Source organism: Mobula hypostoma, chromosome 6, assembly GCF_963921235.1.
Source record: "Mobula hypostoma chromosome 6, sMobHyp1.1, whole genome shotgun sequence".
NCBI lineage: Eukaryota > Metazoa > Chordata > Chondrichthyes > Myliobatiformes > Myliobatidae > Mobula > Mobula hypostoma.
In genome coordinates this window covers 191625046-191652782 of record NC_086102.1, presented here as the reverse complement: position 1 = coordinate 191652782, position 27737 = coordinate 191625046, and the positions used below count along the sequence as shown (strand labels likewise).

General features: G+C 42.8%; 1 protein-coding gene across 2 annotated transcripts in view; it reads right to left on the bottom strand.

The window, feature by feature from the left end:
* Positions 1 to 27737, bottom strand: part of mgat5 (alpha-1,6-mannosylglycoprotein 6-beta-N-acetylglucosaminyltransferase) — a 230138-nt gene that overhangs the window by 103303 nt on the left and 99098 nt on the right. For both annotated transcript variants that reach the window (XM_063052496.1, XM_063052497.1), the window contains exon 4: positions 18819 to 18895. In XM_063052496.1, the coding sequence (XP_062908566.1) occupies positions 18819 to 18895 (77 nt within the window). The remainder of the gene's footprint in view (positions 1 to 18818; positions 18896 to 27737) is intronic.

Genomic DNA, 27737 nt, shown 5'->3' with positions numbered 1-27737 from the left:
CTTCCTATGATGCTCTGTGTTGCATCTCGGTGGAATGAGTCTCTGGCTGAATGTACTCCTGTGCCCAACCAGTACATTATGTAGTGGATGGGAGACATTGTCCAAGATGGCATGCAACTTGGACAGCATCCTCTTTTCAGACACCACCGTCAGAGAGTCCAGTTCCATCCCCACAACATCACTGGCCTTACGAATGAGTTTGTTGATTCTGTTGGTGTCTGCTACCCTCAGCCTGCTGCCCCAGCACACAACAGCAAACATGATTGCACTGGCCACCACAGACTCGTAGAACATCCTCAGCATCGTCCGGCAAATGTTAAAGGACCTCAGTCTCCTCAGGAAATAGAGAGGGCTCTGACCCTTCTTGTAGACAGACTCAATGTTCTTTGACCAGTCCAGTTTATTGTCAATTCGTATCCCCAGGTATTTGTAATCCTCCACCATGTCCACACTGACCCCCTGGATGGAAACAGGGGTCACCGGTACCTTAGCTCTCCTCAGGTCTACCACCAGCTCCTTAGTCTTTTTCACATTAAGCTGCAGATAATTCTGCTCACACCATGTGACAAAGTTTCCTACCGTAGCCCTGTACTCAGCCTCATCTCCCTTGCTGATGCATCCAACTATGGCAGAGTCACCCGAAAACTTCTGAAGATGACAAGACTCTGTGCAGTAATTGAAGTCCGAGGTGTAAATGGTGAAGAGAAAGACTAGACCGGATAATTTCGAAAACGTCAGTTTCGAGTAAAAACAACAGGCGTCCACACCAAGCGTTTTTCAAAATATCTCTGTCCACAATAGAATGGATATTTGGGCGAATCTCCTCCTACTGGGCATGCGCAGGACACACAGAAAACAAGCAAAGAGGAAACGGTATACTTGGTGCGCGTTTGTCCAGTTACAGACTAGAAAAACTTAAAAGGAATTGCTGTTGGCTCTCATGCAGGAGGACTTAAAACTAAAAACAACAAATACTGGAGCGTATGAAGGCAACCGACAGGGAGTTCACGGACAGTATGACCCAGCTGACAATGAACATTGAAAAACTGACTAACTCTGTTGCATTAATAAAGCACCTTGTTAAATGTATAAAACATATCTACATCAGTGTTATCTTGTACTTCCATACAACGTTACATTAGGCTATTACACATCTATTGTCAGAGAAGTACTTGCATGAATAGGTAAACCACCTTCATACAAGCAAGGACAGAAAACAGGGCAAAGTGAGTATACTTATTTATTCAGTAAGCTATGGGTCAAAGTATCTGGTGAGTACATTTCTAACTCTTCTGGATTCAGTGTCGTTGCCGTCTGTTCTGAACTTGTGAGGGTGTGTGGGGGGGTTGACTTCAAGAAAACAATGAAATACCGCACACCGCCATCTGTTCCGGCACGTCATGACAGCGTTTTTAAATAGTCAAAAAAGCTCACTTTACAATTTAGCTCTCAAGCCGTTCACACCAACTGGCAGCCGTCCGGCAGTGCATGCGCAGTAGCACGCAGAAGCGGAAAAAGCATTGTTGTTGTGGTGTTGTCATGACAGCGTTTTAAAATCTCTCCGTGAGCAAAACTGTGAAACAATGTTGGTTGTAGCCCTGTACAATGACCAGTAAGAAGGTGACCTTGAGCCAATGGGATGGAGATCCAATGGTTTAATTGATGACGAACAGCACAAGTCTCCGGAGCTCGAAATACACAGGGGTGGTAACTCTACAGCAGGCAGAGACCAACCATCACGGATAAGGAGGACGCCACAGACACGTGGAGATTGGGACCACAAGGAATGCTTGGCCTTGAAGGAAACGCCTTTCCTCGGTAATACCTTTTCTCTTCATTGACTGTTCATGGAGGGTCAGGGATTCCAGTAGAGTGCACATAGAACCATAGAAACTACAGCACAGAAACAGGCCTTTTGGCCCTTCTTGGCTGTGCCGAACCATTTTCTGCCTAGTCCCACTGACCTGCACACGGACCATATCTCTCCATACACCTCCCATCCATGTATCTGTCCAATTTATTCTTAAATGTTAAAAAAGAACCCGCATTTACCACCTCGTCTGGCAGCTCATTCCATACTCCCACCACCCTCTGTGTGAAGAAGCCTCCCCTAATATTCCCTTTAAACTTCCCCCCCCCCACCCTTAACCCATGTCCTCTGGTTTTTTTCTCCCCTTGCCTCAGTGGAAAAAGTCTGCTTGTATTCACTCTATCAATACCCATCATAATTTTATATACCTCTATCAAATCTCCCCTCATTCTTCTACGCTCCAGGGAATAAAGTCCTAACCTATTCAACCTTTCTCTGTAACTGAGCTTCTCAAGTCCCGGCAACATCCTTGTAAACCTTCTCTGCACTCTTTCAACCTTATTTATATCCTTCCTGTAATTTGGTGACCAAAACTGAACACAATACTCCAGATTCGGCCTCACCAATGCCTTATACAACCTCATCATAATATTCCAGCTCTTATACTCAATACTACGATTAATAAAGGCCAATGTACCAAAAGCTCTCTTTACGACCCTATCTACCTGTGACGCCACTTTTAGGGAATTTTGTATCTGTATTCCCAGATCTCTCTGTTCCATTGCACTCCTCAGTGCCTTACCATTAACCCTGTATGTTCTACCTTGGTTTGTCCTTCCAAAGTACAATACCTCACACTTGTCTGTATTAAACTCCATCTGCCATTTTTCAGCCCATTTTTCCAGCTGGTCCAAGTCCCTCTGCAGGCTCTGAAAACCTTCCTCACTGTCTACTACACCTCCAATCTTTGTATCATCAGCAAATTTGCTGATCCAATTTATCACATTATCATCCAGATCATTGATATAGATGACAAAAAACAATGGACCCAGCACTGATCCCTGTGGCACACCACTAGTCACAGGCCTCCACTCCGAGAAGCAACCCTCTACTACCACTCTTTGGCTTCTTCCATTGAGCCAATGTCTAATCCAATTTACCATCTCTCCATGTATACTAGCGACTGAATTTTCCTAACTAATCTCCCATGCGGGACCTTGTCAAAGGCCTTACTGAAATCCATGTAGACAATATCCACTGCCTTCCCTTCATCCACTTTCCTGGTAACCTCCTCGAAAAACTCCAATAGATTGGTCAAACATGACCTACCACGCACAAAGCTATGTTGACTCTCCCTAAAAAGTCCCTGTCTATCCAAATGCTCGTAGATTCTGTCTCTTAGTACTCCCTCCAATAACTTACCTACTACCGACGTTAAACTTACTGGCCTATAATTTCCCGGATTACTTTTCGATCCTTTTTTTAAACAATGGAACAACCTGAGCCACTCTCCAATCCTCCGGCACCTCACCTGTAGACAGCGACATTTTAAATATTTCTGCCAGGGCCCCTGAAATTTCAACACTAGTCTCCTTCAAGGTCCGAGGGAACACCCTGTCAGGTCCCGGGGATTTATCCACTTTAATTTTCCTCAAGACAGCAAGGACCTCCTCCTTTTCGATCTGTACATTTTCCATGATCTCACTACTTGTTTCCCTTAATTCCATAGACTTCATTCCAGTTTCCTTAGTAAATACAGACACAAAAAACCTATTTAAGATCTCCCCCATTTCCTTTGGTTCCGCACATAGCCGACCACTCTGATCTTCAAGAGGACCAATTTTACCCCTTACAATCCTTTTGCTCTTAATATACCTGTAAAAGCTCTTTGGATTATCCTTCACTTTGACTGCCAAGGCAACCTCATGTCTTCTTTTAGCCCTCCTGATTTCTTTCTTAAGTATTTTCTTGCACTTCTTATACTCCTCAAGCACCTGATTTACTCCCTGTTTCCTAAACATGTCATACAACTCCCTCTTCTTCTTTATCAGAGTTGCAATATCCCTTGAGAACCAAGGTTCCTTATTCCTATTCACTTTGCCTTTAATCCTGACAGGAACATATAAACTCTTCACTCTCAAAATTTCTCCTTTGAAGGCTTTCCACCTACCGATCACATCTTTGCCAGAGAACAACCTGTCCCAATCCACGCTTTTTAGATCCTTTCTCATTTCTTCAAATTTGGCCTTCTTCCAGTTAAGAACCTCAACCCTAGGACCAGATCTATCCTTGTCCATGATCAAGTTGAAACTAATAGTGTTATGATCACTGGAACCAAAGTGCTCCCCTACACAGACTTCTGTCACTTGTCCTAACTCATTTCCTAACAGGAGATCCAATATTGCATCCCCTCTAGTTGGTCCCTCTATATATTCATTTAGAAAACTTTCCTGAACACATTTTACAAACTCTGAACCATCTAGACCCCTAACAGTATGGGAGACCCAATCAATATATGGAAAATTAAAATCCCCTACCACCACAACTTTATGTTTCCTGCAGTTGCCTGCTATCCCTCTGCAGATTTGCTCTTCCAAGTCTCGTTGACTATTGGGTGGTCTGTTATACAATCCCACTAATGTGGCCATACCTTTCCTGTTGCTCAGCTCCACCCATAAGGACTCAGTAGACAAGCCCTCTAATCTGTCCTGCCTGAGCACTGCTGTAATATTTACCCTAACAAGCAATGCCACTCCCCCACCTTTCATTCCTCTGCCTCGATCACATCTGAAACATCGGAACCCTGGAATATTAAGCTGCCAGTCCTGCCCCTCCTGTAGCCAAGTTTCACAAATTGCTATAATGTCATAATTCCACGTGTCAATCCACGCCCTCAGCTCATCCGCCTTCCCCACAATACTCCTAGCATTGAAATATATACACCTCAGAAGATTTTTACCACCACTCACAACGTTTCTATCAGCGGATTTGCTTGAGCTTTTAACATCATTTATTTTCACCCCAGCCACACCGTCAGCTCTGGCACTCTGGTTCCCATCCCCCTGCAAATCTAGTTTAAAGCCTCCCCAATGGCATTAACAAACCTCCCTGAAAGGATATTGGTCCCCCTGTAGTTCAAGTGTAACCTGTCTCTCTTGTACAGGTCCCACCTGCCCCAGAAGAGGTCCCAATTATCCTGAAATCTGAAACCCTGCCCCCTACACCAGTTCCTCAGCCACTTGTTCCTCCTCCAGAGCATCCTATTCCTACCCTCACTGGCACGTGGCACAGGTAGCAATCCTGAGATTACCACCCTTGAGGTCCTGCTTTTCAACTTCCTACCAAGCTCTCTATACTCACTCTCCAGGACCTCCTCACTGTTCCTTGCTATGTCATTGAGACAGTCTGTGAACCCACGTGCTCTTAGTTGAAACAATGAAAATATTGTTGGTAAATACAGATTCTCTGTACCTCACTGATCATTATTACGAGGGGTGATTCTTGTAATAGAATTGGCGTCCCTGGGTGGGAGAGTCTCTTTATTCAGCGAGAGACTTGAGTCGGACCATGTGGGTGAGGTACTGAGAGATCTGGGGCTGCGTAGTTAGCGGTTAGAATGAAGAGTTCAAGAAATTTTGCAAGTCCATAGGACTTGGATTGTTTTGATTGGAGGAGATACCTCCAGAAATACGTGGGGAAATGGCCACAATATAAGGAGTTTGTCAGTCACCCTGGCTATGAAGGGAAAACTGATGGTGATGCTCTGTGGAAAATCGCCCAAGGGAAGTTGTCGAGCAGGAAGTTCAAACAGTTATGACAACCAGTAGCAGTTGACTGTTTAATTCAGGATCTGATAGAATTACGACAAAATGCCAAGGCAGAATGGCATAGATTAGAATCAGAAAAAGAACCTTGGCATAAAGCAGAAGCCAAACGAGATAAATTACAACAGGAAATCCAAGAATATTGGTAAAAAGCTGAAGCCCAGCAAGATAGGTTACAACGAGAAATCGTAGAATATCAGCAAATAGCTGAAGCAGAGCGAGATAGGTTTGAAGGAGAACACAAAAGGCTCCAAAAGGAGGTAGAATCCTGTAGATAAAGGGTTACTGATTTACAGCCACACACATCAAAGTTGCTCGTGAATGCAGCAGGCCAGGCAGCATCTCTAGGAAAGAGGTACAGTCGACGTTTCCGGCTGGGACCCTTCGTCAGGACTAACTGAAAGAAGAGCTAGTAAGAGATTTGACAGTGGGAGCGGAAGGGGAGATCCGAAATGATCGGAGAAGACAGGAGGGAGAGGGATGGAGCCAAGAGCTGGACAGTTGATTGGCAAAAGGAATATGAGAGGATCGTGGGACAGGAGGCCTAGTGAGAAAGGGGGAGGGGGGAACCCAGAGGATGGGCAAGGAGTATAGTGAGAGGGACAGAGGGAGAAGAAGGAGTGAGAGAAAAAATCTCAAGTCCTGCTGCATCTCAGAACGTTGAATTCTCTCCCCATTTAAATAATAGTCTGCCCGTTTATTTCTTCTACCAAAGTCGATTTTGCATAACAAGTCGCTACTCCTCAGAGAACTGCTCTGATTAGGTTGTCCCGGAGTCAAGAATCAGTTCAGAGTCCACGCCCTTTACATAGCAAATGGCTGCTTGTCAGATTTAGCAGATCATTACCTGCAGCTTCCTGTGCCCACATTCAGTTGCTGATTAAATTATCCAAGAGCTAGAATCAGTTTAGTGTCCACAAAAAGGGGCTTGTTTGGGGAGCTTCCCCTGTCCTTGATTAGACTGTAGTTTCTTCCGGCCAACAGAACAAAGGGCTTTTACTATCTGAATTTTTTTTATCAATTGCATTTACTTGGAATGGAGTTGTATCTTTAACGTTATTGGCTAGCTTACTTTCATATTCCAACTTTACCATCTTAATGATGTTTTTTAGATGTCTTCTGTTGGTTTTTAAAAGCTTCCCAATCCTCTAACTTCCCACTAATTTTTGCTCTACTATATGCTTCCTCTTTGGTTTTTATGTTGACCTTGACTTTGCTTGTTAACCATGGTTGCATCATCTTTCCTTTAGAATACTTCTTCTCATTAACCATATAACAATTACAGCACGGAAACAGGCCATCTCGGCCCTTCTAGTCCGTGCCAAACTCTTACTCTCACCTTGTCCCACTGACCTGCACTCAGCCCATAACCCTCCATTCCTTCCCTGTCCATATAGCTATCCAATTTAACTTTAAACGACAACATCGAACCTGCCTCAACCATGTCTACTGGAAGCTCGTTCCACACAGCTACCACTTACTAAACAAAGAAGTTCCCCATCATGTTACCCCTAAACTTTTGCCCTTTAACTCTCAACTCATGTCCTCTTGTTTGAATCTCTCCTACTCTCAATGGAAAAAGCCTATCCACATCAACTCTATCTATCCCCCTCATAATTTTAAACACCTCTATCAAGTCCCCTCTCAAACTTCTACGTTCCAAAGAATAAAGACCCACCTTTTTCAACCTTTCTCTGTAACTTAGGTGATGAAACCCAGGTAACATTCTAGTAAATCTTCTCTGTATTCTATTTTGTTGACATCTTTCCTACAATTCCATGACCAAAACTGTACACAATACTCCAAATTTGGCCTCACCAATGCCTTGTACAATTTCAACATTACATCCCAACTCCTATACTCAATGCTCTGATTTATAAAGGCCAGCATACCAAAAGCTTTCTTCACCACCCTATCCACATGAGATTCTACCTTCAGGGAACTATGCACCATTATTCCTAGATTCCCCTGTTCTATTGCATTCTTCAATGTCCTACTATTTACCAGGTATGTCCTATTTTGATTAGCCCTACCAAAATGTAGCACCTCACATTTATCAGCATTAAACTCCATCTGCCATCTTTCAGCCCACTCTTCTAACTGTCCTAAATCTCTCTGCAAGCTTTGAAAACCTACTTCATTATCCACAACGCCACCTACCTTAGTATCATCTGCATACTTACTCATCCAATTTACCACCCCATCATCCAGATCATTAATGTATATGACAAACATCATTGGAAATTGCTTCTAGAAATTCCAGCCATTGCTGCTCTGCCAGTGTTCATTTCCAATCAATTCTGATCAACTCCTCTCTCATGCCTCTGTAATCCCATTTACTCCACTGTAAAGGAGTGTTTTGTATACCTGTATATTTTCCTTATCACTTTTATGCTCTAATAAAATAACCTGCAGCAACTTTGAAGTGTTCTCTCTCCCTTGATGATCCAAATCCTTGAAAGCTGTTTTTCTTTCCCTTACAATAAATCCTTGATGGAAATCCAAATTGTGGATGATGACCATTGTGCGCGATGCCTCTTATCTTGCCATACATTTCACGACTAACCCTGTGCACATTGTCATCTTGATCTTATGGCTCTGACCTACTTCACCTCATTGCTGTTCACCATGACCCATCCAACTAAAATTGCTTTTCAAAACATGCATTTCTAATATTTCTTCCCCAGCTTCCACACTGGGGATCTTAGTATCAGTGATTTTCACCTTGATTTAAATTCAGCTGCCTCTGTATTCTGAATTCATTATCTGCTCCCTCTGTGCAAGCTTATTTAATCATATTACACAGCTTTCTTTGCTGTCTTACATCTTCTTGACAATATGCCATTAAATTATCAGTAGAGGCATATCTAATCACATTCTTGTATTCCGTTCACAAACATCTCCTACCTCTTTGGAAAAATCTCACCCAATTTGTTTACATTTTGAATTTCAAAATCTAGATTGACTGTCCTCCATGTGCAAATATCCCTGCAGCTCAATCATATGCTGTGTCCACTTTTGATATTCTGGGTCCTTTCTCAGTCTAGCTGTTCCTTCAGTCGCTAGTCTTTTTTGCTTTTCCACAAACTCCAACTCTTACAGACTCAAAACTAGTTCTAGATTGACTGTCCATCTGTTCGCTGTCTGATCTGGCTGGAGCACATAAAGCATTATTGAATGTTGCTAATGTGCCAATATTGCATCCTTGTATTTAATAACAAGGACAAGGAGCTTTTCAATGTCTTTTGTCACAATGGTCCCCTCTGTAGTGGTCACAGCCGGTGACTTCTAAAGGATTTCGGAGGACAACGGGAAGATCGATGGCATCAGCTCACTTGAAGACCCAAATCTCTGCCCTTCTCTCTCTCCATCACTACTCAGCTCAATACCACGAACTGAACTGAACTTTACTCGATATCGTAAGACTGTATCTATTTACCCCTAGACTTGAAGAAGCTTGGTTTTCATATATTTCCACATTTACTGATATACTTACTTATACATAATCATTGCTAACCTGTTTTATATACGTACGGGGTCTTTTTTTTGTATGCTAAATTTAAAATGGCTTCTTTGTTATGTTAAATGCTGAGAAAGTCTCTAGCTAGACATTTGCTTGGGTTAATACAGATAGCAGGGTGCTATTAGCCAATGGGTGTTCATGTATCGTTTTGTTTTCGGATGATAATGTTGTCTCATATGACTGAGGACGGGGTTTTTGGTGGGGAGTCGGAGGAGAGACGGGGAGGACGGTGGACGTGTGGGAGTTTTTGGCGGGGAGTTGGAGGAGAGACGAGGAGGACTGTGGACGTGCGGGGGTTTTTGGCGAGGAGTCGGAGGAGAGACAGGGAGGACGGCGGACATGCGGAAAGGCTCCGGTCGATCACTTCGGGTGGTCCCGAGCCGTGAGTCGACAGGATCCAGGTGGTCGTCAGGAATTGACTGAGCTCCAACGGTAGTGCGCGAAGAACTTGGACTTTGATAAGTGTTGGCGCTTTTTTCATTACTTCCTTTTCTGTATCGAATTTATATTAATGTCATAAACTTAGTAATATCTATAAAGTGTACTTGGTAAAACGTACTGGGTGTGCTGGCTGATGATTGATGTTTGGGATTGATTCGGGCTGCAGTGGTGCAGCAACAGACTCCGTGGGAAGCGTTGAGGCAGGTGCTGGGTGGGATTTTCCCTGGACATATATGAGCCAATACAGCTGAGCATTACATATATCTGCATTTATATTACAGTATTGCGTAGTTACTAATAAATTCCATTAGTTAATGGCAATACCGGACTCCAAAGTGTTTTCCATCTCTGCTGGTTCTTTATCCCGTCACGCGGTACGTGACGCTCTCATCTTTTGTTATGCCCTCTGAGCTCATCTTTCCCAAGAGACACAGCTTCTGTTTACTTAACCTGCCTCCCAATAAATTGCTGACACTTTAAAGCTCAAAATGTTTTTCTGCCATTTTTCAAAAACCTCCAATACCTCTTTTGTTGGAAATTACCTCACCTTTCAATGACCCTTCATGCCAGCTCTGTTGTGTATTTCAAAGGATTCAAAGTACATTTATTATCAAAGTATTTATGCAGTACACAACCCTGAGATTCATCTTTTCCACAGACAACCACAACATAAAAAACATGGAACCCATTCAAAGAAAAACATCAATTCCCCATGCAAAACAAAGACTGTGCAAATGGCAACAAGAATAGAATGAGTGCAAAGACAAAATAAAATAAAACAGAAATCAAAAGAGTTCATATTCAGTTCAGCTCAGTAATCATTAGGCTAATCTACAAACTGCAGACCCAGCACTTCAGTACTATCCTCCAACAGCATCGAGGGAGAGAGAGAGACCATCCCTCGGGGGGAGCAGTGAGCGGGGGGGTGGGGGAGGAAGAGAGAGATAGAGCTAGAGATAGACATAGAGAGACCGACCCTAACACAGACACCTTCCTCCGGCAGCATTGAGGGAGAGTGAGACCATCGACATACATTGTAAAAAGAAGCGGCCCCAACACCGACCCCTGCGGAACACCACTAGTAACCGGCAACCAATCAGAATAGGAACCCTTTATTCCCACCCTTTGCTTTCTGCCTATCAGCCAATGCTGCACCCATTCCAATATCTTTCCTCTAATTCCATGGGCTCTCGTCTTATTAAGCAGCCTCATATGCGGCACCTTATCGAAGGCCTTTTGAAAATCCAAATACACAACATCCACAGCTTCTCCCTTATCAATCTTATTGAGATTATCGTAAATTCCGGTGTATAAACTGAGAATTTGGCCCTAAATTTTGGTCCTAAAATTAGGGGGTCAGCTTATACAGAGGGTGCCATCTGTGGAAAAACGAATACACACAAGACAGGTCATATTTATTGGCTGTTTTTGAGAAAATACAAACGCTTATGAAATCTACACAAGAGAAAAGATCTACAGAACACAGATGTCAAACCACCGGGGAGGACTGCAATGTCCGTATTTTCAGCTTTCGTGCTGCTTTTGTCTCACCTGACAAGTGCGCTTTGAACATGTCCCAGACAAGTAGCGACTTTTCCTTCCCGAAACCTTCGGGATGACGACGCCACACCTCTTTAACCCACTTCAAGCAACCCGCTTTGTCCATCCAGCAGCGTTTTTGAACGTAAACAACAACACCCCATGGGAATTCTTCTTTCTTTGGGAATGTTTTCCTCTTAAAAATCACCATCGGTGGTAGTTTGGTCCCATCAGCCATACACGTTAACACAACAGTAAAATATTGCTTCTCGTGTCCAGTTGTTTTGACAAGGACTGTTTTCTCCCCCTTCTGATTGACAGTGCGGTTGCCAGCAAAATCAAAGAACATTGGTGTCTAGTCCATGTTAACAATCAGTGAGAGTGGGTAAGAATGTGCCTTTTGATGCTTGATTACAAATGATTGGAAGGCCATAATCTTATTCTCAAGGTCGCTCGTCAACGTCTGAGCAATCTTCGTTTTTTGTCTCAACACAAGATCATGTCTATTCATAAATCGGGTTCTCAACTTCACGTAGCTTTGAAATTTTCGCTGACCTCATGGTGTTTTTTGGCCCATTTCAACGCTTGAACTTGAATCATTCCTTTGGTAACAATATATCCAGACGATCGCTGGTGATTCGCCCACTCTAAAACTTTTTCTTCCAGTTCTGGCCACTGGCATGTTTTCCTGCGGTTTGCACATTTCGTCTTTGGCATTTCCCTCAGCGTGTCCTCTGCCTTTCTCCACTCTCAAATTTGTTTCTCGTTGACACTAAACTCCTTAGCAGCTGCAGAATTATTCATTCCTTCAGCAAAATCAACAACTTTCAGCTTGAAGCCAGCATCATATTGCAATTGTTTTAATCTTTTGTACATGGTGGTCACAAACTCAATACTGAGTACACGTACTGATCCCGCCACCCTGTGTTAAGTTTTAACGAGATTATGATGGGCGCTAAATGGTTTAACGGGGGTTACATTTCAGAGGATTTTTTACCATTGGGAACCTAATCCCAAATTTCCCTCCCTGATTTATTTAATAAGAATTCACTTATAACGCTCTATAATGTGTAGGCCTATTTTCTGAGCAGGTACTGGTTCACAAAATTTCCAGGTTCTGGATCCGGCAAAGCTGAGCACCGGCATGTGAGATCTTGTGATCTTTTCTGGTTAAATCAAAAACCTCTACAAAAGGGATCGGCTTATACAAAGGTAACATGAAAAAGTCACTTTTTTAACCTTGAAAATGGTGGCGGGGGGGAGTAGGGGGTGTCAGCTTATACTCCGGGTCGGCTTATACACCAGAATTTACGGTACCTCAAAAAATTCCAATAGGTTGCTGAGGCAGGATCTTCCCTTCATGAAACCATGCTGGCTTCGGCCTATCTTGTCATGCACCTCGAGGTATTTCATAACCTCATCCTTGAGGATCGACGCCAATAACTTTCCAACTACCGATGTCAGACTAATAGGTCTGTAATTTTCTTTTTGCTGCCTCCTTCCTTTCTTAAACAGCAGAACTACATTTGCAACCTTCCAGTCCTCTGGAACCATGCCAGAGTCTATCGATTCCTGGAAGGTCATTTCCAAAGCCTCCACAATCTCCAAAGCCACTTCCTTCAGAAGCCGTGGGTGCACCTCATCTGGTCCAGGAGACTTATCTATTCTTAGTCCATTTAGCTTCCCAAGCACTTTCTCTCTAGTAATCTTGACTGTACCTAATTCTATTCCCTGAGACCTCTGGCTATCAGGTATGTTGTTCATGTCTTCCACTGTGAAGACTAATGCAAAATACTCATTTAGTTCCTCTGCCATCTCTTTGTTACCCATTAAAATTTCTCCAGTATCATTTTCAATCAGTCCTATATCTACCCGTGTCACTCTTTTATTCTTCATATATTAAAAATAAACTCTTAGTATTATTTTTTATGTTAATTGCCAACTTCCTTTCATAGTTCATCTTTTCTTTCCTAATTACTTTTCTTAGTTTCCTTCTGTAAGTTTTTAAAAGTCGTCCAGTCCTCAGTTTTCCTACTAATTTTTGCTTCCTTGTACGCCGTCTCTTTTGCTTTTATTTTAGCCTTAACCTCTCTCATTAGCCACATTTGTGCCATTTTTCCATTCATGATTTTCTTTTTCTCTTGGAACATATTTATCCTGCACTTTCCTTATTTCTCGTAGGAATTTTATCCAATTCTGCTCTACTGTCCCTCCATCTAGCTTACTTTTCCAATCTACTTGGGCCAGTTTCTCTCTCATACCACTGTAATTTCCTTTGTTCCACTGAAATATCGATACACCTGACACCAGCTTCCCCTTTTCAAATTTGAAACTGAACTCAATCATATTATGATCACTACTTCCAAGGGCTCCCTAATCGCCTCAGGTTCATTACACAGCACCCAATCCAAAACACTGATCCCCTGGTGGACTTATGGACAAGCTGCTCCAAAAAGCCATCCCGTAGGCATTCTACAAACTCTGTCTCCTGAGATCCAGTACCTTCCTGACTTTTCCAATCCACTTTCATATTAAAATCCCCCATAATTATCTTGACATTTTCCTTCTGACACGCTTTTTCTATTTCCAGCTGTAACTTGTAGTCCACATCCCGGCTGCTGTTTGGAGGCCTGTATATAACTGCTATTAATGTCTTTTTACTCTTGCCATTTCTTAACTCGACCCATAAGGATTCTACCTCTTCTGATCCTATGTCCCTTCTTTCTAGTGATTTGATATCGCTGCTTACCATCAGGGCCACGCCACCCCCTTTACCTACCTTCCTATCTTTCCTATACACTGTGTATCCTTGGACATTCAGCTCCCAAACACATCCATCATTTAGCCATGACTCGGTGATGGCCACAATGACATATCTTTTAATTTGTAGCTGTACAACAAGGTCATCCACTTTATTTCTAATGCTGCGTGAATTTAAGCACAGTACATTTAGATCAGTATCTGTTACCGATCTTGCTATATTTCTATTGCACAGCAAATTATCCTGTCTATTCACCTGCCTCTCCTTCTTGCCATCTTTGCTGCACAGTATCTTTGACTTATTTCTATTTTCCTCTTCCTCGACCCCAACACCCTGGTTTCCTTCCCCCTGCCAACTTAGTTTAAACCCTCCCTAACAGCTATATTAAACAATCCTGCCAGGATATTAGTACGCTTTGAGTTCAGGTGTAACCCATCATTTTTGTATAAGTCATACCTCCCCCAAAATAGATCCCAATGATCCAAAAATTTGAAGCCCTGCCCTTTGCACCAGTTACTTAGCCACACATTCATCTGCTTAATTTGTCAATAAAACTGAGAGAGTACAGAGGAGATTTACTAGAATGTTGCCTGGGTTTCATCTCCTGAGTTACAGAAAAAGGTTGAATAAGTTAGGTCTTTATTCTTTGGAACATAGAAGGTTGAGAGGGGACTTGATAGAGGTATTTAAATTTATGAGGGGGATAGATAGAGTTGATTTGGATAGGCTTTTTCCATTGAGAGTGGGGGAGATTCAAACAAGAGGACATGAGTTGAGAGTTAAAGGGCAGAAGTTTAGGGGTAACATGAGGGGGAACTTCTTTACTTAGAGAGTGGTAGCTGTGTGGAACGAGCTTCCAGCAGAAGTGGTTGAGGCAGGTTCTATGTTGTCGTTTAAAGTTAAATTGAATGGATATATGGACAGGAAAGGAATGGAGGGTTATGGGCTGAGTGCAGGTCGGTGGGACTAGCTGAGAGTAAGAGTTCGGCACGGACTAGAAGGGCCAGGATGGCCTGTTTCTGTGCTGTAATTGTTATATGGTTATATGGTTAATTCTGCTATTCTTACCTTCATTAGCACATGGCTCAGGCAGTAATCCTGAGATTATTACTCTGGAGGTCCTGCTTTTCAATTTTCTTCCTAGTTCCCACTAATCTTCCTTCAGGACCTCCTCTCTTTTTCTGTCTATGTCATTGGTACCAACATGTACCAAGACTTCTGGCTGCTCGCCCTCTCTCCTCAGAATACTCTGGACCCGATCTGAGACATCCCTCACCCTGGCATCAGGGAGGCAACACACCATCTGGGTATCCTTTCCGGCTCGCAGAATCTCTTGTCTGTTCCCCTCACTATGGAATCCCCTGTAACTACTGCATTTCTCCTTGCTCTCTTGATCACGGCACTGGGCAGAGTGCCAGAGTCCCGTTCGCTGTGGTCTTCCTCTGTCAGGTCTGCCTCTCCACCAGTATCTAAAATGATATATTGATTTCTGAGGGGGACTGTCACTATCTCTCTATAGGTATTATCAATCACCTCCTCACTTTCCCTATTTAGCTGAAGGTCATCAAGTTGCAGCTCCAATTGCATCTCAGTGTGGTATGGCAATTGTCCCGTATCGGACCGCAAAGCACTCCAGCGTGTGGTGTAAACTGCCCAGTGGATTATCGGCACCCAATTGCCCACCATTGAGAACGTCTACCATAAACACTGCCTGGGCAGGGCGAAAAGCATTATCAAGGATGCATCTCACCCTAACCATGGACTTTTTACTCTCCTCCCATCCAGTAGGAGCTACAGGAGCCTCCGCTCCCGCACCAGCAGGCACAGGAAGAGCTTCTTCCCTGAGGCTGTGACCCTGCTGAATCTCAAATAACAGCACTAAACAGTATTGCACCCATATTGTACTGTCTCAGTACTTTTATATTTGTGTGCTGTAGCACTTACTTTTTATTCGCAGTTATTTTGTAAATAACAGTATTCTTTGCATTTCTGGTTAGATGCTAACTGCATTTCATTGGTTTTGTATCTGTACTCAGCACAATGTCAATAAGGTTGAATCTAATCTAAATCTAATAATTTTTACTGTTATGTTCCTCTGCATTTCATTTTGTGCTGTTCTGTGCAAGCTGCTTGTTTTTCAGCTTATGTCTGGCTTACTGTTGAAGATAAGAGATAGGAGAATTGTAGGCCATCCAATAGGATGGTCAGATTAAGGGGAAGTTTCTCCCCAAACTGAGGGATACTAAGGTTGGGCTTGGGGCTTTTGTAAAAGGGAGATGAAGAGAGAAGAGGTCATAGGATTCAACCTGGAGCGGGGCCGTGATTTGACGAAGCCAGGGGTGAGATCAAAGGAAGATCGGCAATGGGGAAACCATGAGCTCCAACTTGTGCACATTAGACCGGTTCATTAAAAAGGGCCCTTTTCTTTTTCTGTTCTTTCTTTACTAACCCTTAAATCAAATTAAGAATTATCAAGCTAAATCTTTTAATTGTATGAGGTGTACTGTCCGTTATTTCGTGGCACTTATTGGTAACAGGGTATGAATTACGCAGCATCCACACAAACAGGGGGTTTTGGGGTGGGCAGGCACCTCGCCTCAATCCACACGTTTGGCGGGGCTGGAAATTGTCTTCCCTAGACTTGCACGACCGACAGGACCAGAGTGTTTCATGTATAAGGAGCGATTGATGCCTCTGGGCTTGTACTCAGTGGAATTCAGAAGAATGAGAGGAATCTAATTGAAACCTAATGAATGTCCAAAGACATCGAGTAGATGTGGAGAGGATGTTTCCTATGGTGGGAGAGACTAGGACCACAGGGCACAGCCTCAGAATTGAGGGATGGAGATGAGTAAGAATTTATTTAGACAGAGAGTGGCGAGTCTGTGGAATTTGTTGCCACAGGTGGCTGTGGAATCCAGGTCATTGGGTGTATTTAAGGCAGAGGTTGATAGGTTCTGGATTAGTCAGGGCATGAAGGGGTACAGAGAGAAGGCAAGAGATGAGGGCTGGTTCCACTGGAACTTTGAATGCAGCATCTGCAATTGTGGGTGAGGCAGGTTCCACTGCGGTTTTCACAAGGGAATAAAAATATGCTGGAAAAATAAAGAGAGAGAGCAGATAGATGGATTTAAAGAGCTGTTTCGGTGAAAAGCAAATGCAGACATGGGCTGGAAGACCTGCTCTTCTATGGTAACTAATCTATGATTTTAATGTACAGTTCTGAGTAAAAGTCTTAGACACCCTAGATTTTTTAATATAGATTTTATTTTTGATGTTTACTGTTTATCTTCTGCACTCATGTATCATAAGAAAAGAGCAACTTTTAGATTTCCATTCATTTTCCAAAAAATTAAATGTTTCAGAGATTATTTTGTATTTTGTTAAAGAAAGTAACATATTAAATAATAGCAAACAACAGGAATTCTGCAGATGCTGGAAATTCAAGCAACATACATCAAAGTTGCTGGTGAACGCAGCAGGCCAGGCAGCATCTATAGGAAGAGGCGCAGTCGACGTTTCAGGCCGAGACCCTTCGTCAGGACTAACTGAAGGAAGAGTGAGTTCTCCTATCATTTTGGATCTCCCCCTCCCCCTCCAACTTTCAAATCCCTTACTCACTCTTCCTTCAGTTAGTCCTGACGAAGGGTCTCGGCCTGAAACGTCGACTGCGCCTCTTCCTATAGATGCTGCCTGGCCTGCTGCGTTCACCAGCAACTTTGATGTATGTTGCGTTTATTAAATAATAGACCACTTTTCAAATAAAAAACTTCATTACTTTGTAAGATTATTGTATCGTGCTTGATTAAACAAAAATAACAAACAGCTGCTAACAATCAATGAGAAAACGAGTTGAATGAACTAAACTGATTAAATGAAATAGAAGTAGGAGGAGTAAGACTGAGTGAAGGATAACCAAACTAAAAGATGAGGGTGTGGCAGATGTAAGTTTAACCTTCAAATCAGTAATTCTGACACTATCGGAAGAGTGAGCATAGCAACAATATACAATGTGGTCATCTAGCACCCTGGAAGAAGCCCTGCACTGCTACCAGCTCTGAACACAAAGACACCACTGGAACACAAGTACACCACTCTACAGCCTGGAGAAGTCTTCATGGAAGAGTTGCTGTCAAAAAGCCAATCCTCCAAAGTGGAAACAAAGTAAAGAGACCCACCTACACACAAAAACACAAGGACTGGGAGTGGCACTGACGAGTCAAAATTTGAAATTTTTGGCTCAAACAGGAGGCAGTTAGTCCATAGAAGAGCTGCAGAGCACTCCATAGATGAATTTCTGCAGCCAACAATGAAGCATGGTGGAGGTTTCCTGCATGCTTTGTTTGATTTCTGCAAATGGAATTGGTGATCTGGTCAGAATGAACAGAATCTTCAATGCTGAAAAATACCGGCAGATTCTCATCCACTGCACAATTTCATCAGGGAGGCATCTGCTCAGTCCCAATTTCATTCAGCGGCAGGAACAACCCCAAACTCACAGCCAAGGTTAGAAAAAAACATTCTTCAGTGAAAAGATGAATAAGGAATTCTACAACAGATGGTATGACCTCCATAGAGTCCTAATCTCAACATCATTGAGGCTATCTGGAGAGACAGGAGCAAGCAAGACAGCCAAAGTCTGCAGAAGAACTATGGCAATTCCCCAAGATGCTTTAAACAACCTACCAGCCAATTTTCTTATAAAACTGCATGGCAGTGTACTTAAAAGAGAATTAATGCAGTTCTGAAGGGAAAGGGTGGTCACACCAAATAGTGATTTAATTTAGATTTTTACCATTTACTGCTATTTATGGGGTTTTTTTATCCCTGGAAACTTTTAGTTTCATTATTTTTGTAGGCATTTTCAGTTTACAGATATTTTTCTCTGTAGAATTTAATTTTACAGACACTGTGGGGTACCTTCAACTTGCTCTCACAATGAGGGAAGCCATCCATAGGAGGCAATTCACACTGCTCCTGGGCACCATTGATCAGATCTGCAGAAACAGAAGAAAATGCTCCATTCAATCTAACGGACTGGGATGGTGACCAAAAAATGTTCCATGAATGAATATATTTATATAATTATCAAAAATTATAATAATAACACAGCATTTCTGCAAAGAAAATAGTGGTAATTTTCTATACTGAATAATGGCTGCATCATCACTCTTTAAAAAAAATCACATTTAAGTCAATCAGAAATTATTTCAAACAAAACACTGCTAGAATATTAATAATAATTACCTACAGTCAAGTAACTTCAGATCTCTAATTTTAAACTATTTATAAATACTATCATCATTGTAAGAAATACACCAACATATTAAAAGTATAGGTTTGAATTATGATAATTAAATGGTCAAGCATGCAATAAAAATCTGTAAAAATAAAAGATTAACATTTGAAATAACTTGAACAGGTGCATCAGTAAATTTTTGAATTGTCAAAATGCAGTAAATACAATTAACATGAAGCAAAAAGTTATAGTTTATCACATTACTAGCACATGCGTTGTTTGATTTCTAGATCAGAAATACAGAAACACAAAAGGGAGCTACAGTGATCTCTTTTCTTCTCGCTTTACCTATTTTCTTGTTGTCAACAGTACTTTTTTCCCTGTATGTATTAAGTCACATTTTTTTAGAACTGTAGTGCCACCTGCAGCCTTAACAATGAAGATTTGAGCTAAACTCTAAGAATTAAAGGGGGCTGGAGGGCAGTGATAGAATCAGAATAACATTAATATCAATTTAAGATGAATTTGTTTACAGGTTTCCCCCGCCATCCGAAGGTACAGCGTTCCTGTGAAACGGTTCGTAAGCCAAAATGTCATAAAGCGAAGAAGCAATTACCATTTATTTATATGGGAAAATTTTGTGAGCGTTCGCAGACCCAAAAATAACCTACCAAATCATGCCAAATAACACATAAAACCTAAAATAACAGTAACATATAGTAAAAGCAGGAATAATATGATAAGTACACAGCCTATATAAAGTAGAAATACTTTTCCACAGTCATTGCCGGCACTGTTCACCGAAGCGAAAATCTCACGCAAGCACTGTTGGCAAAAACACTCTCTCCAGCAACCTTTAAGCTATGAAGCTGCCAAATCATACTGAATAACACGTAAAAATACACAGCCTATATAAAGTAGAAATAATATGTACAGTGTAGTATCACTTACCGCAATCGAGAAATTAGTGCCGAGCACACTGATGATGGTGTGTTAGACTGAGTCGTCGGAGTTTGGGTGGTGCAGTGGCCGCCACCCTCCAGGCCGCTGAGCGATATATTGCCGCGAAGAACGCAGGGGTCCAGCAGTAGCCGGGAGGTACACAGCACATCTCTAAGAAAAAAGCCGAAATAAGCATGCTAATTAATTAGGTGCCACCTGATACGTAATTGTCGGCCCAGATCAGTGCCGACTGCTTATTGCATCACCTCTGATCTGGGCCAACATTTACATGTGGGGCGGCATCTCATTAATTAGCATGTTTATTTCGGCTCTTTTCTTAAAGATGTACTGTGTGCCTCCCGGCTACCGTTGCATTCTCCGCCAATTGGTATCTGTCCATGGCCTGGGGGTTGGGGTGGTGGGACACGGGAGGTGTCATCTCATCGTCGATCAGGGCAGGCAACTCATCTTCTCCTATGACTGCCTGCCTCGATGTCGAAGATCAAGATTCGTCGTCTGCTGTGGCTGATATGGAAGGCTTGCTTGACTGCTGAGCCCCGCGCATTTTTCTATCATACAGTTCTTTGTAAGGACTCAAACCATCTTGCAAATATCCCCTAAACCTACGTAACCTTTCAAAATTAAAGTCGTACTTTATCATTGCAGCGAAAATCTCACGCAGTTGCTTCATGTTCATTTCGCTACTGCATTTGGTTTTGATTGTTATCTTTTCCTCTCCCAATTGCATCAGCTCTTCATCTATCAGTTCTTGGTCATGGGATGCCAAAACTTCTTCAAAATCATCTTCGTCAGCTTCCACAAGCCAAACTCACTTTGTCCTTACTTCGTTCACCATGATCAAAACGCTTAATTATGTTTAGTTTTACACTAAGTGTAACACCCTTACGAGCTCTTTCAGGCTTTTCCAATACCTCAGAACTCATCTTGCAAACGGCTGCTCACAGGCTTGCGTTTCAGCAATGCCGGCGAGAATGCAGTTCTGAATCCAGGGGAAAGCGGCTGCTCAGGACGCGCGGCACGCTGTCTTTTATCGCACGCTGGTTTTTTTCGTAACAGTGAAAACACCTTCTGTTAGCGAAAACAGGGTACTAATGTAGGTCTTTCGTAACAGTGAGGTTTCATAAAGCGAACATTTGAAAAGCGGGGGACACCTGTATTTGTTTATTTGTTATTGTTTTTTTACACACACGCAGGTCCCTTAATCTCTATTTCAGCATTAAATCAACATACATTTCCTGAAGAATAAAGTTTTAAAAAATGAACAAAAATATAATAAGAATAAATAAAATTGGCAATTTAAAAATTATGGCCTTTGCATTAGTTCATCAACAATGCCATCCATCATACAGTGTAGCTGCAAGATTAAGTTTAATGGAATAGATTAAGATGTGCAACAACTAGAAAGAAATATAAATTAGTATTTTGTACACCTGGATGTAGATAGGATATTATTTTTCAATATTTCTTATTGTAACTTAAATAAATTATTTTTGCATTGCACTATACTCTGCCACAAAACAACAAATTTCAAGTCATACTAGACAACGGGGTGACCCATTGGGGCACCCTTTGAGAGAAGGGTAGTGCAGTCTGATGTGACAAGATTGAACATTAAATTTTCCTGAATGCTATTGGTATCACTTTGTTTTGGAAACTGAAGTAGAAAACCTCAGTTTATCAAAGAAGAACAACGCGTAGCAAAGCAAATATAGCTGCTCCTCATTTAACGAAGGACACTTTTGATGGCATCATTTCTGGTTTATCTGCCACCCTTCTGCCTCTCATTGTCATTCTGGAGACATGCAGCCCTTTCATCCCCCGTCTCTTCAGCTCTTTTGCTGTTTGTTGTTTATCTCTGATCCTGGAGACATGCATGCCTCTCCTCCTCTGTCTCTTCTTCTCTCATCTTTTTTTGTCCTGACTCTTTGATCCTGGAGTCGTGCGGCCCTGGCCTCATCCGATTCTTGTACTCTCCCTCTCCTTGCCGCTTCCCGACGACGTTTGGCGTCACCTCTTGACCATAGTGTCCCCCTTCCCTTTCCATGCGGCATAATTAGGCTGACCTTTTTTTTACCCTAATGCTGGACAGAAGATACAAAGCACTAACACCAAAGGATGCTGATTAGTCTTGATGAAGTGGCTGGCGCTCTCCTAAATGGATGTGATAGAGTCACTGCTGTCCTTTAACTGCAGCAAAGGGTTTTATGGGTGTCTCGAAGTACGTCATTACAATAAGATTTAATTATCTCTTATTGATGGGTGGCAGTTAGATCTGTCCCAATCCTGCACATCTAATGGTGATTAGCAGAACGTAACCCCTCGAAATAGAACTGCCCTGCCCTTTTGCTCCGGTAGATGTCGCTGCTGAAACTGGCCGTGCGCATGCTTCGGGCTGGCGTGTCCCGATTTCCATGATGGCCTATCAGGTCTTGGGTAAAAGCCAGCCTGTTGATTTTTGGCGAATGAACAATTTTATATGAATATATAACACTGAACTTTGCCTGCATTCTGTAAGTTAGCACATTTTAATTCGATTTAACCAAAAAAAGTGCCACTGTAATGCACCGTTTGCGCTAATTGGAGGTCACAAACAGACAGACAGAGCATGAGAGTTTTAATAGTATATAGATGTCAGCGATAATAAACCTGATTCTGATTACCTTTGTCACCTCCTCAAAAATCTCAATCCAATTAGTAAAACACAACTTGCCCACACAAAGCCAAGCTGACTGTCTTTTAGATGATTGCTTTCTAAATGCTCATAAATCCTATCCCTAAAAATCCTCCCCAGTAATTTCTCTACCACATACATGACACTCACTGGTATAGTTTCCAAGATTATCCCTATACCTTTCTTGAATAATGGAACTGCATTAGCTATGCACCAATCCTCTGGAACCTCATCTGTGACTCGTGAGGGCACAAAGAAATTGGTCAAGTTCCACAGTGCTCTGTGTTGGGACCAATTCTTTTTACATTCCCAGTCAATGATCTGGACGATTGAATTGATGGCATTGATGCCAAGTTATTAGACGATATGATGATGGATGGAGGGGCAGGTAGTTTTCAGGAAGTAGAGAGGTGGGAAAGCCCAAGACCAGAGGATACAGCCTCAGAACAGAGGGGCGTCCTTTTAGAACAGAGATCAGGAGGTATTTCTTTAGCCAGAGCACGGTGATTCTGTCGAATTCTTTGCCACAAGCAGCTGTGGAGGCCAAGTCTTTATTTATATCAGTGGCAACCAATCGACTCGAAGAGAGAGTGAGCTTTGCACAGGTCAGGGAGAAAAGTTTAAAAATGAAGCGTTTCATGGGGCTCAGCACATTAGCAGCGAACCAATCGATTTGAAGAAAGAGTGTGCTTTGTACAGGTCGGGGACAAGTGTGCAGATGCAGTAGCTCATCATTGTGCAAGGACGCTGAGAAAGCTCCAAAATAAAAGAGAGACACTGTGTAGCAGAGCAGTCATTGGAGTAGTGCAGGTCAGAGTAGTAGGGCTTTGGCACATGGGGGCTTTGGTGAGGTAGTTTACTTTTTTCCTCCCACCCCCCCCCAACAACACTCGTGGGTATGACTGAGAGACCAGTTTATGTTCTGGGTGTCAAATATGGGATGTCCCGGAGACTTCCAGCCTCCCTGAAGGCCACATCTGCGCCAGGTGCATCGAGCTGCAGCTCCTTAGAGACTGAGTTAGGGAATCAGAACTGCAGTTTGATGGCCTTCGGCTTGTTAGGGAGAGCAAAGGAGGTGATAGACAGGAGCTATAGGCAGGTAGTCACCCTGGAGCCACAGGAGACAAATCAGTAGGTGACCGTTAAGAGAGGGAAGGGAGGGTGTCAGGTAGTGGAGAGCACCCCTGTGGCTGCCCCCTTAACATTCAGTATTCCATTTTGAGTGCTGTTGGGGAGAACAACCTACCTAGGTGAAGCAACAGTGGCCGTGCCTCTGGCATAATGTCTACCTTTGTGGCTCAGAAGGATTGGGAACGGAAAAAGATGGCAGCAGTAACAGGGGACTCTATAGTTAGGGGGGCAGAGAGGCGGTTCTGTGAGCACGAGAGTTCTGTGGCTCAATTCTGCTCCTACATCTTATGGTCTAATAATTTGCCCTGCTCCAGTTTAATGTTCTACTACAAGATCCATATTTATCATTATCTACAGCTATCTTAAAACTTAAGGATTGTAATCACTATTCCATAACAGTTCTCCCACTGAGTGGTGAGTGGTCAGTGGACAAACGTATTACTCAACAGTGAGTCCAGTATGGCCCCTTCTCTCATTGGACTATCTACATATTGACTTAAGAAAACCTCCTGGATGCACCTCACAAGTTCTACTGTCTCAACCTCTTGCACTGTGGAGGACCAAGTCTACATTAGGGAAATTGAAATCACGCACTACAACATCCTTGTAGTTTTTACACCTTTCCCTGATCAACTTGCATATCTATTCCTCAATGGCCAGTTGGCTGCTCGGGGTTGGAGTGGGGTATAGTATAATCCCATCAGAGTGACTGCATATTTTATTTCTGAGTTCTACCCATATCAACTCAGTCCATAATGTCTTCGCAGAGTGCATCTGTGATACTGCCCCGATTAACAGTGCATCAATTAAGGCCTTGGGCTCAGAGAAAAAAAAAGGAGATACATAGCAGGTACAGGCAAGTAGGAAAAGATGAGGTGCTTATGGAGCACAAGAAACGCAAGAAAGAAATCAGGAAGGCTAAAAGAACACATGAAGTTGCTTTAGCAAATAAGGTGAAGGAGAACCGTAAGGGAGTCTACAGATGTGCTAAGAGCAAAAGGATGGCAAGGGACAAAACTGGTCCTCTGAAAGGCCAGAAGGATAATCCATGTGTGGAGCCAAAACAGATGAGGGAGAACATAAATTTTTTTTACCTGTATTTACCCAGGAGATGGTCTCAGAATACATACAGAAGTGAGGCAAGGCAGCATCAACTTCCTGGATCCTGGACAGATTACAAAGGAGGAGGTGTTTGCTAACATGGGACAAATCAGGGTGGATCAATCCGCAGGGCCTGACAAGGTGTTCCCTCGGACCCTACGGGAAGAAAGTGCAGAAATTGCCAGGGCCCAAGCAGAAATATTTAAATCATCCTTAGTGACATCAGAGGTACCAGGGGATTGAAGGATAGTCAATGTTGTTCTGCTGTTTAAAAAAGGCTCCAAAGAGAAACCAGGAAATTATAGGCTGGTGAGTCTGTGACATCAGTTGTGGGTAAGTTATTGGTAGGTGTTCTCTGGGACCAGATATACAAGTACTTGGATAGACATGGAATGACTGAGGACAGTCAGCATGACTCTGTGCATGGTAGGTCATGCCTAACCAATCTTACAGCGTTTTTTCAAGGAAGTTACTAGGAAAGTAGATAAAGGCAAGGCAGTGGACGTTGACTACATGGACTTTCGTCAGATATTTGACAAGGTCCCGCATGGGAGGCTGGTTAAGAAGGTTCAATCGCTCAGCATTTGAGATAAGGTCGTAAAATGGATTAGACATAGGCTTTGTGGGAGGAAGCCAGAGAGTGGTACCCCTGTGAGTGGATGCTGTGACAAATGGTATGTCACACGACAGCATCTGCAGATTTTCTCTTGTTTGTGATTGGTGTGCTACAGGGATCTGTGCTGGGTCCATTGTTGTTCGTCATCTATATCAATGATCTGGATGATAATGTGGTTACTGGATCAGCAAATTTGCAGATGACACCAAGATTGGGAGTGTAGTGGACAGTGAGGAAGGCTATCATGGCTTGCAGAGGGATCTGCATCAGCTGCAAGAATGAGCTGAAAATGGCAGATGGAATTTAATGTAAACAAGTGTGAAGTTTTGCACTTTGATAGGACCAACCAAGGAAGGTCTTACACAGTGAATGGTACAGCACTGAGGACTGTGGTAGAACAAAGGGATCTGCGAATACAGGTACATACGAAATAATCGTAATTCATTGAAAGAGGAGTCACAGGTGGAGGTTGAAAGAGTGCAGAGATGTTGCTGGCTCTGGAGGACCTGATTTATAAGGAAAGTTTGAATAGGTTGGGACTGTATTATTTGGAACATAGAAGATTGAGAGGATATTTGATAGAGGTACACAAAATTATGAGGGATGTAGGTAGGTTAAATGCAAATAGGCTTTTTCCATTGAGGTTGGGTGGCACTATAACCAGAGATCACAGATTAAGGGCGAAAGGTGAGAAGTTTAAGAGGAACATGAGGGGAATCTTCATCACTTAGAGAGGCATGAGAGTGTAGAATGAGCTGCCAGCACAAGCGGCATATACTAACTTAATTTTAACGTTTAATAGAAACATAGAAAACTTACAGCACAATACAGGCCCTTCAGCCCACAATGCTGTGCCAAACATGTACTTACTTAGAAATTACCTAGGGTTACCCATAGCCCTCTATTTTTCTAAGCTCCATGTACCTATCAACAGCCTCTTAAAAGACCCTATCGTATCCGCCACCACCACCGTTGCCGGCAGCCCATTCCACGCACTCACCACTCTCTGCGTAAAAAACTTACCCCTGACATCTCATCTGTACCTACTTCCATGCACCTTAAAACTGTGCCCTCTGAAGTTTGGATAATAGGGATATGGAATGCAGGTTGATGGGAGTAGGCAATTAAAATAGTTTCGGCAAGAACCAGACAGTCGGACTGGCTTATTTCTGTGCTGTACTTCTCTATGAGTCTCCACACCACACCCCTTTTGCTTCCTATCTTTTCTAAAACATCAAAACCCTGTAACATTAAGCATCTATTCCTGGTGCTATACTTCCCATCACCAACCAAGTTAAATCCTCCCAAGTAGCAGCAGTGAACTGTGCAATCAGGATTTCAGTTCCCTTCCAGTTGAGGTGCAATCTGTCCGGCTTATACAGATCATCTCTGCCCTAGGAGAGGCTCCAATGATCCAATGACCTGACATCTTACCCCCTGTACCAGTTTCTCATCAGCACATTGATATGTTCTACCTTTCTATTCCTGGTCTAAGTAGCACGGGGCATTGGAAATAATCTATTTCTAAGGTCCCGCTTTTCAGCTTCTTTCCTAACTCCTTATACTGAGTACACAAATCGCTTCCTCCTTTCTACCTATGTCATTGTGTACTGAGTACACAAATCGCTTCCTCCTTTCTACCTATGTCATTGTGTACTGAGTACACAAATCGCTTCCTCCTTTCCACCTATGTCATTGGTGCCAAGATGTACTCTGGCTCCTCAACCTCCCTCTTGAGAATGAGAATACTTTTCAGCCACTCTGAGATAACCTCGACCTTGACACCCAGGAAGCAAAACACCATTCCCATCTCTTTTGCAGCCATAGAATCTCCTCTGCTCCCTAAATATTGAATTACCTACTATATTACTAGAGTGCTGCCTAATTTTACCCTTCCCTGGTCAGTGTCATAGACCTGGATACTACTGCTGTGCCCTAACAAGTCATTCCTACCAGCTAAGTTATCCCCACTCACAGTATCTGAAGGCATATACTTGTTACTGAGGGGAATAGCAACAAGGATATTCCTGCACTGTCTGCCTCTTCCCCTTTCCTCTCCTGGTGTTCAACCAACTACCTGCAGCCTGTACCTGAGGTGCCACAACCTCACTGAAACTC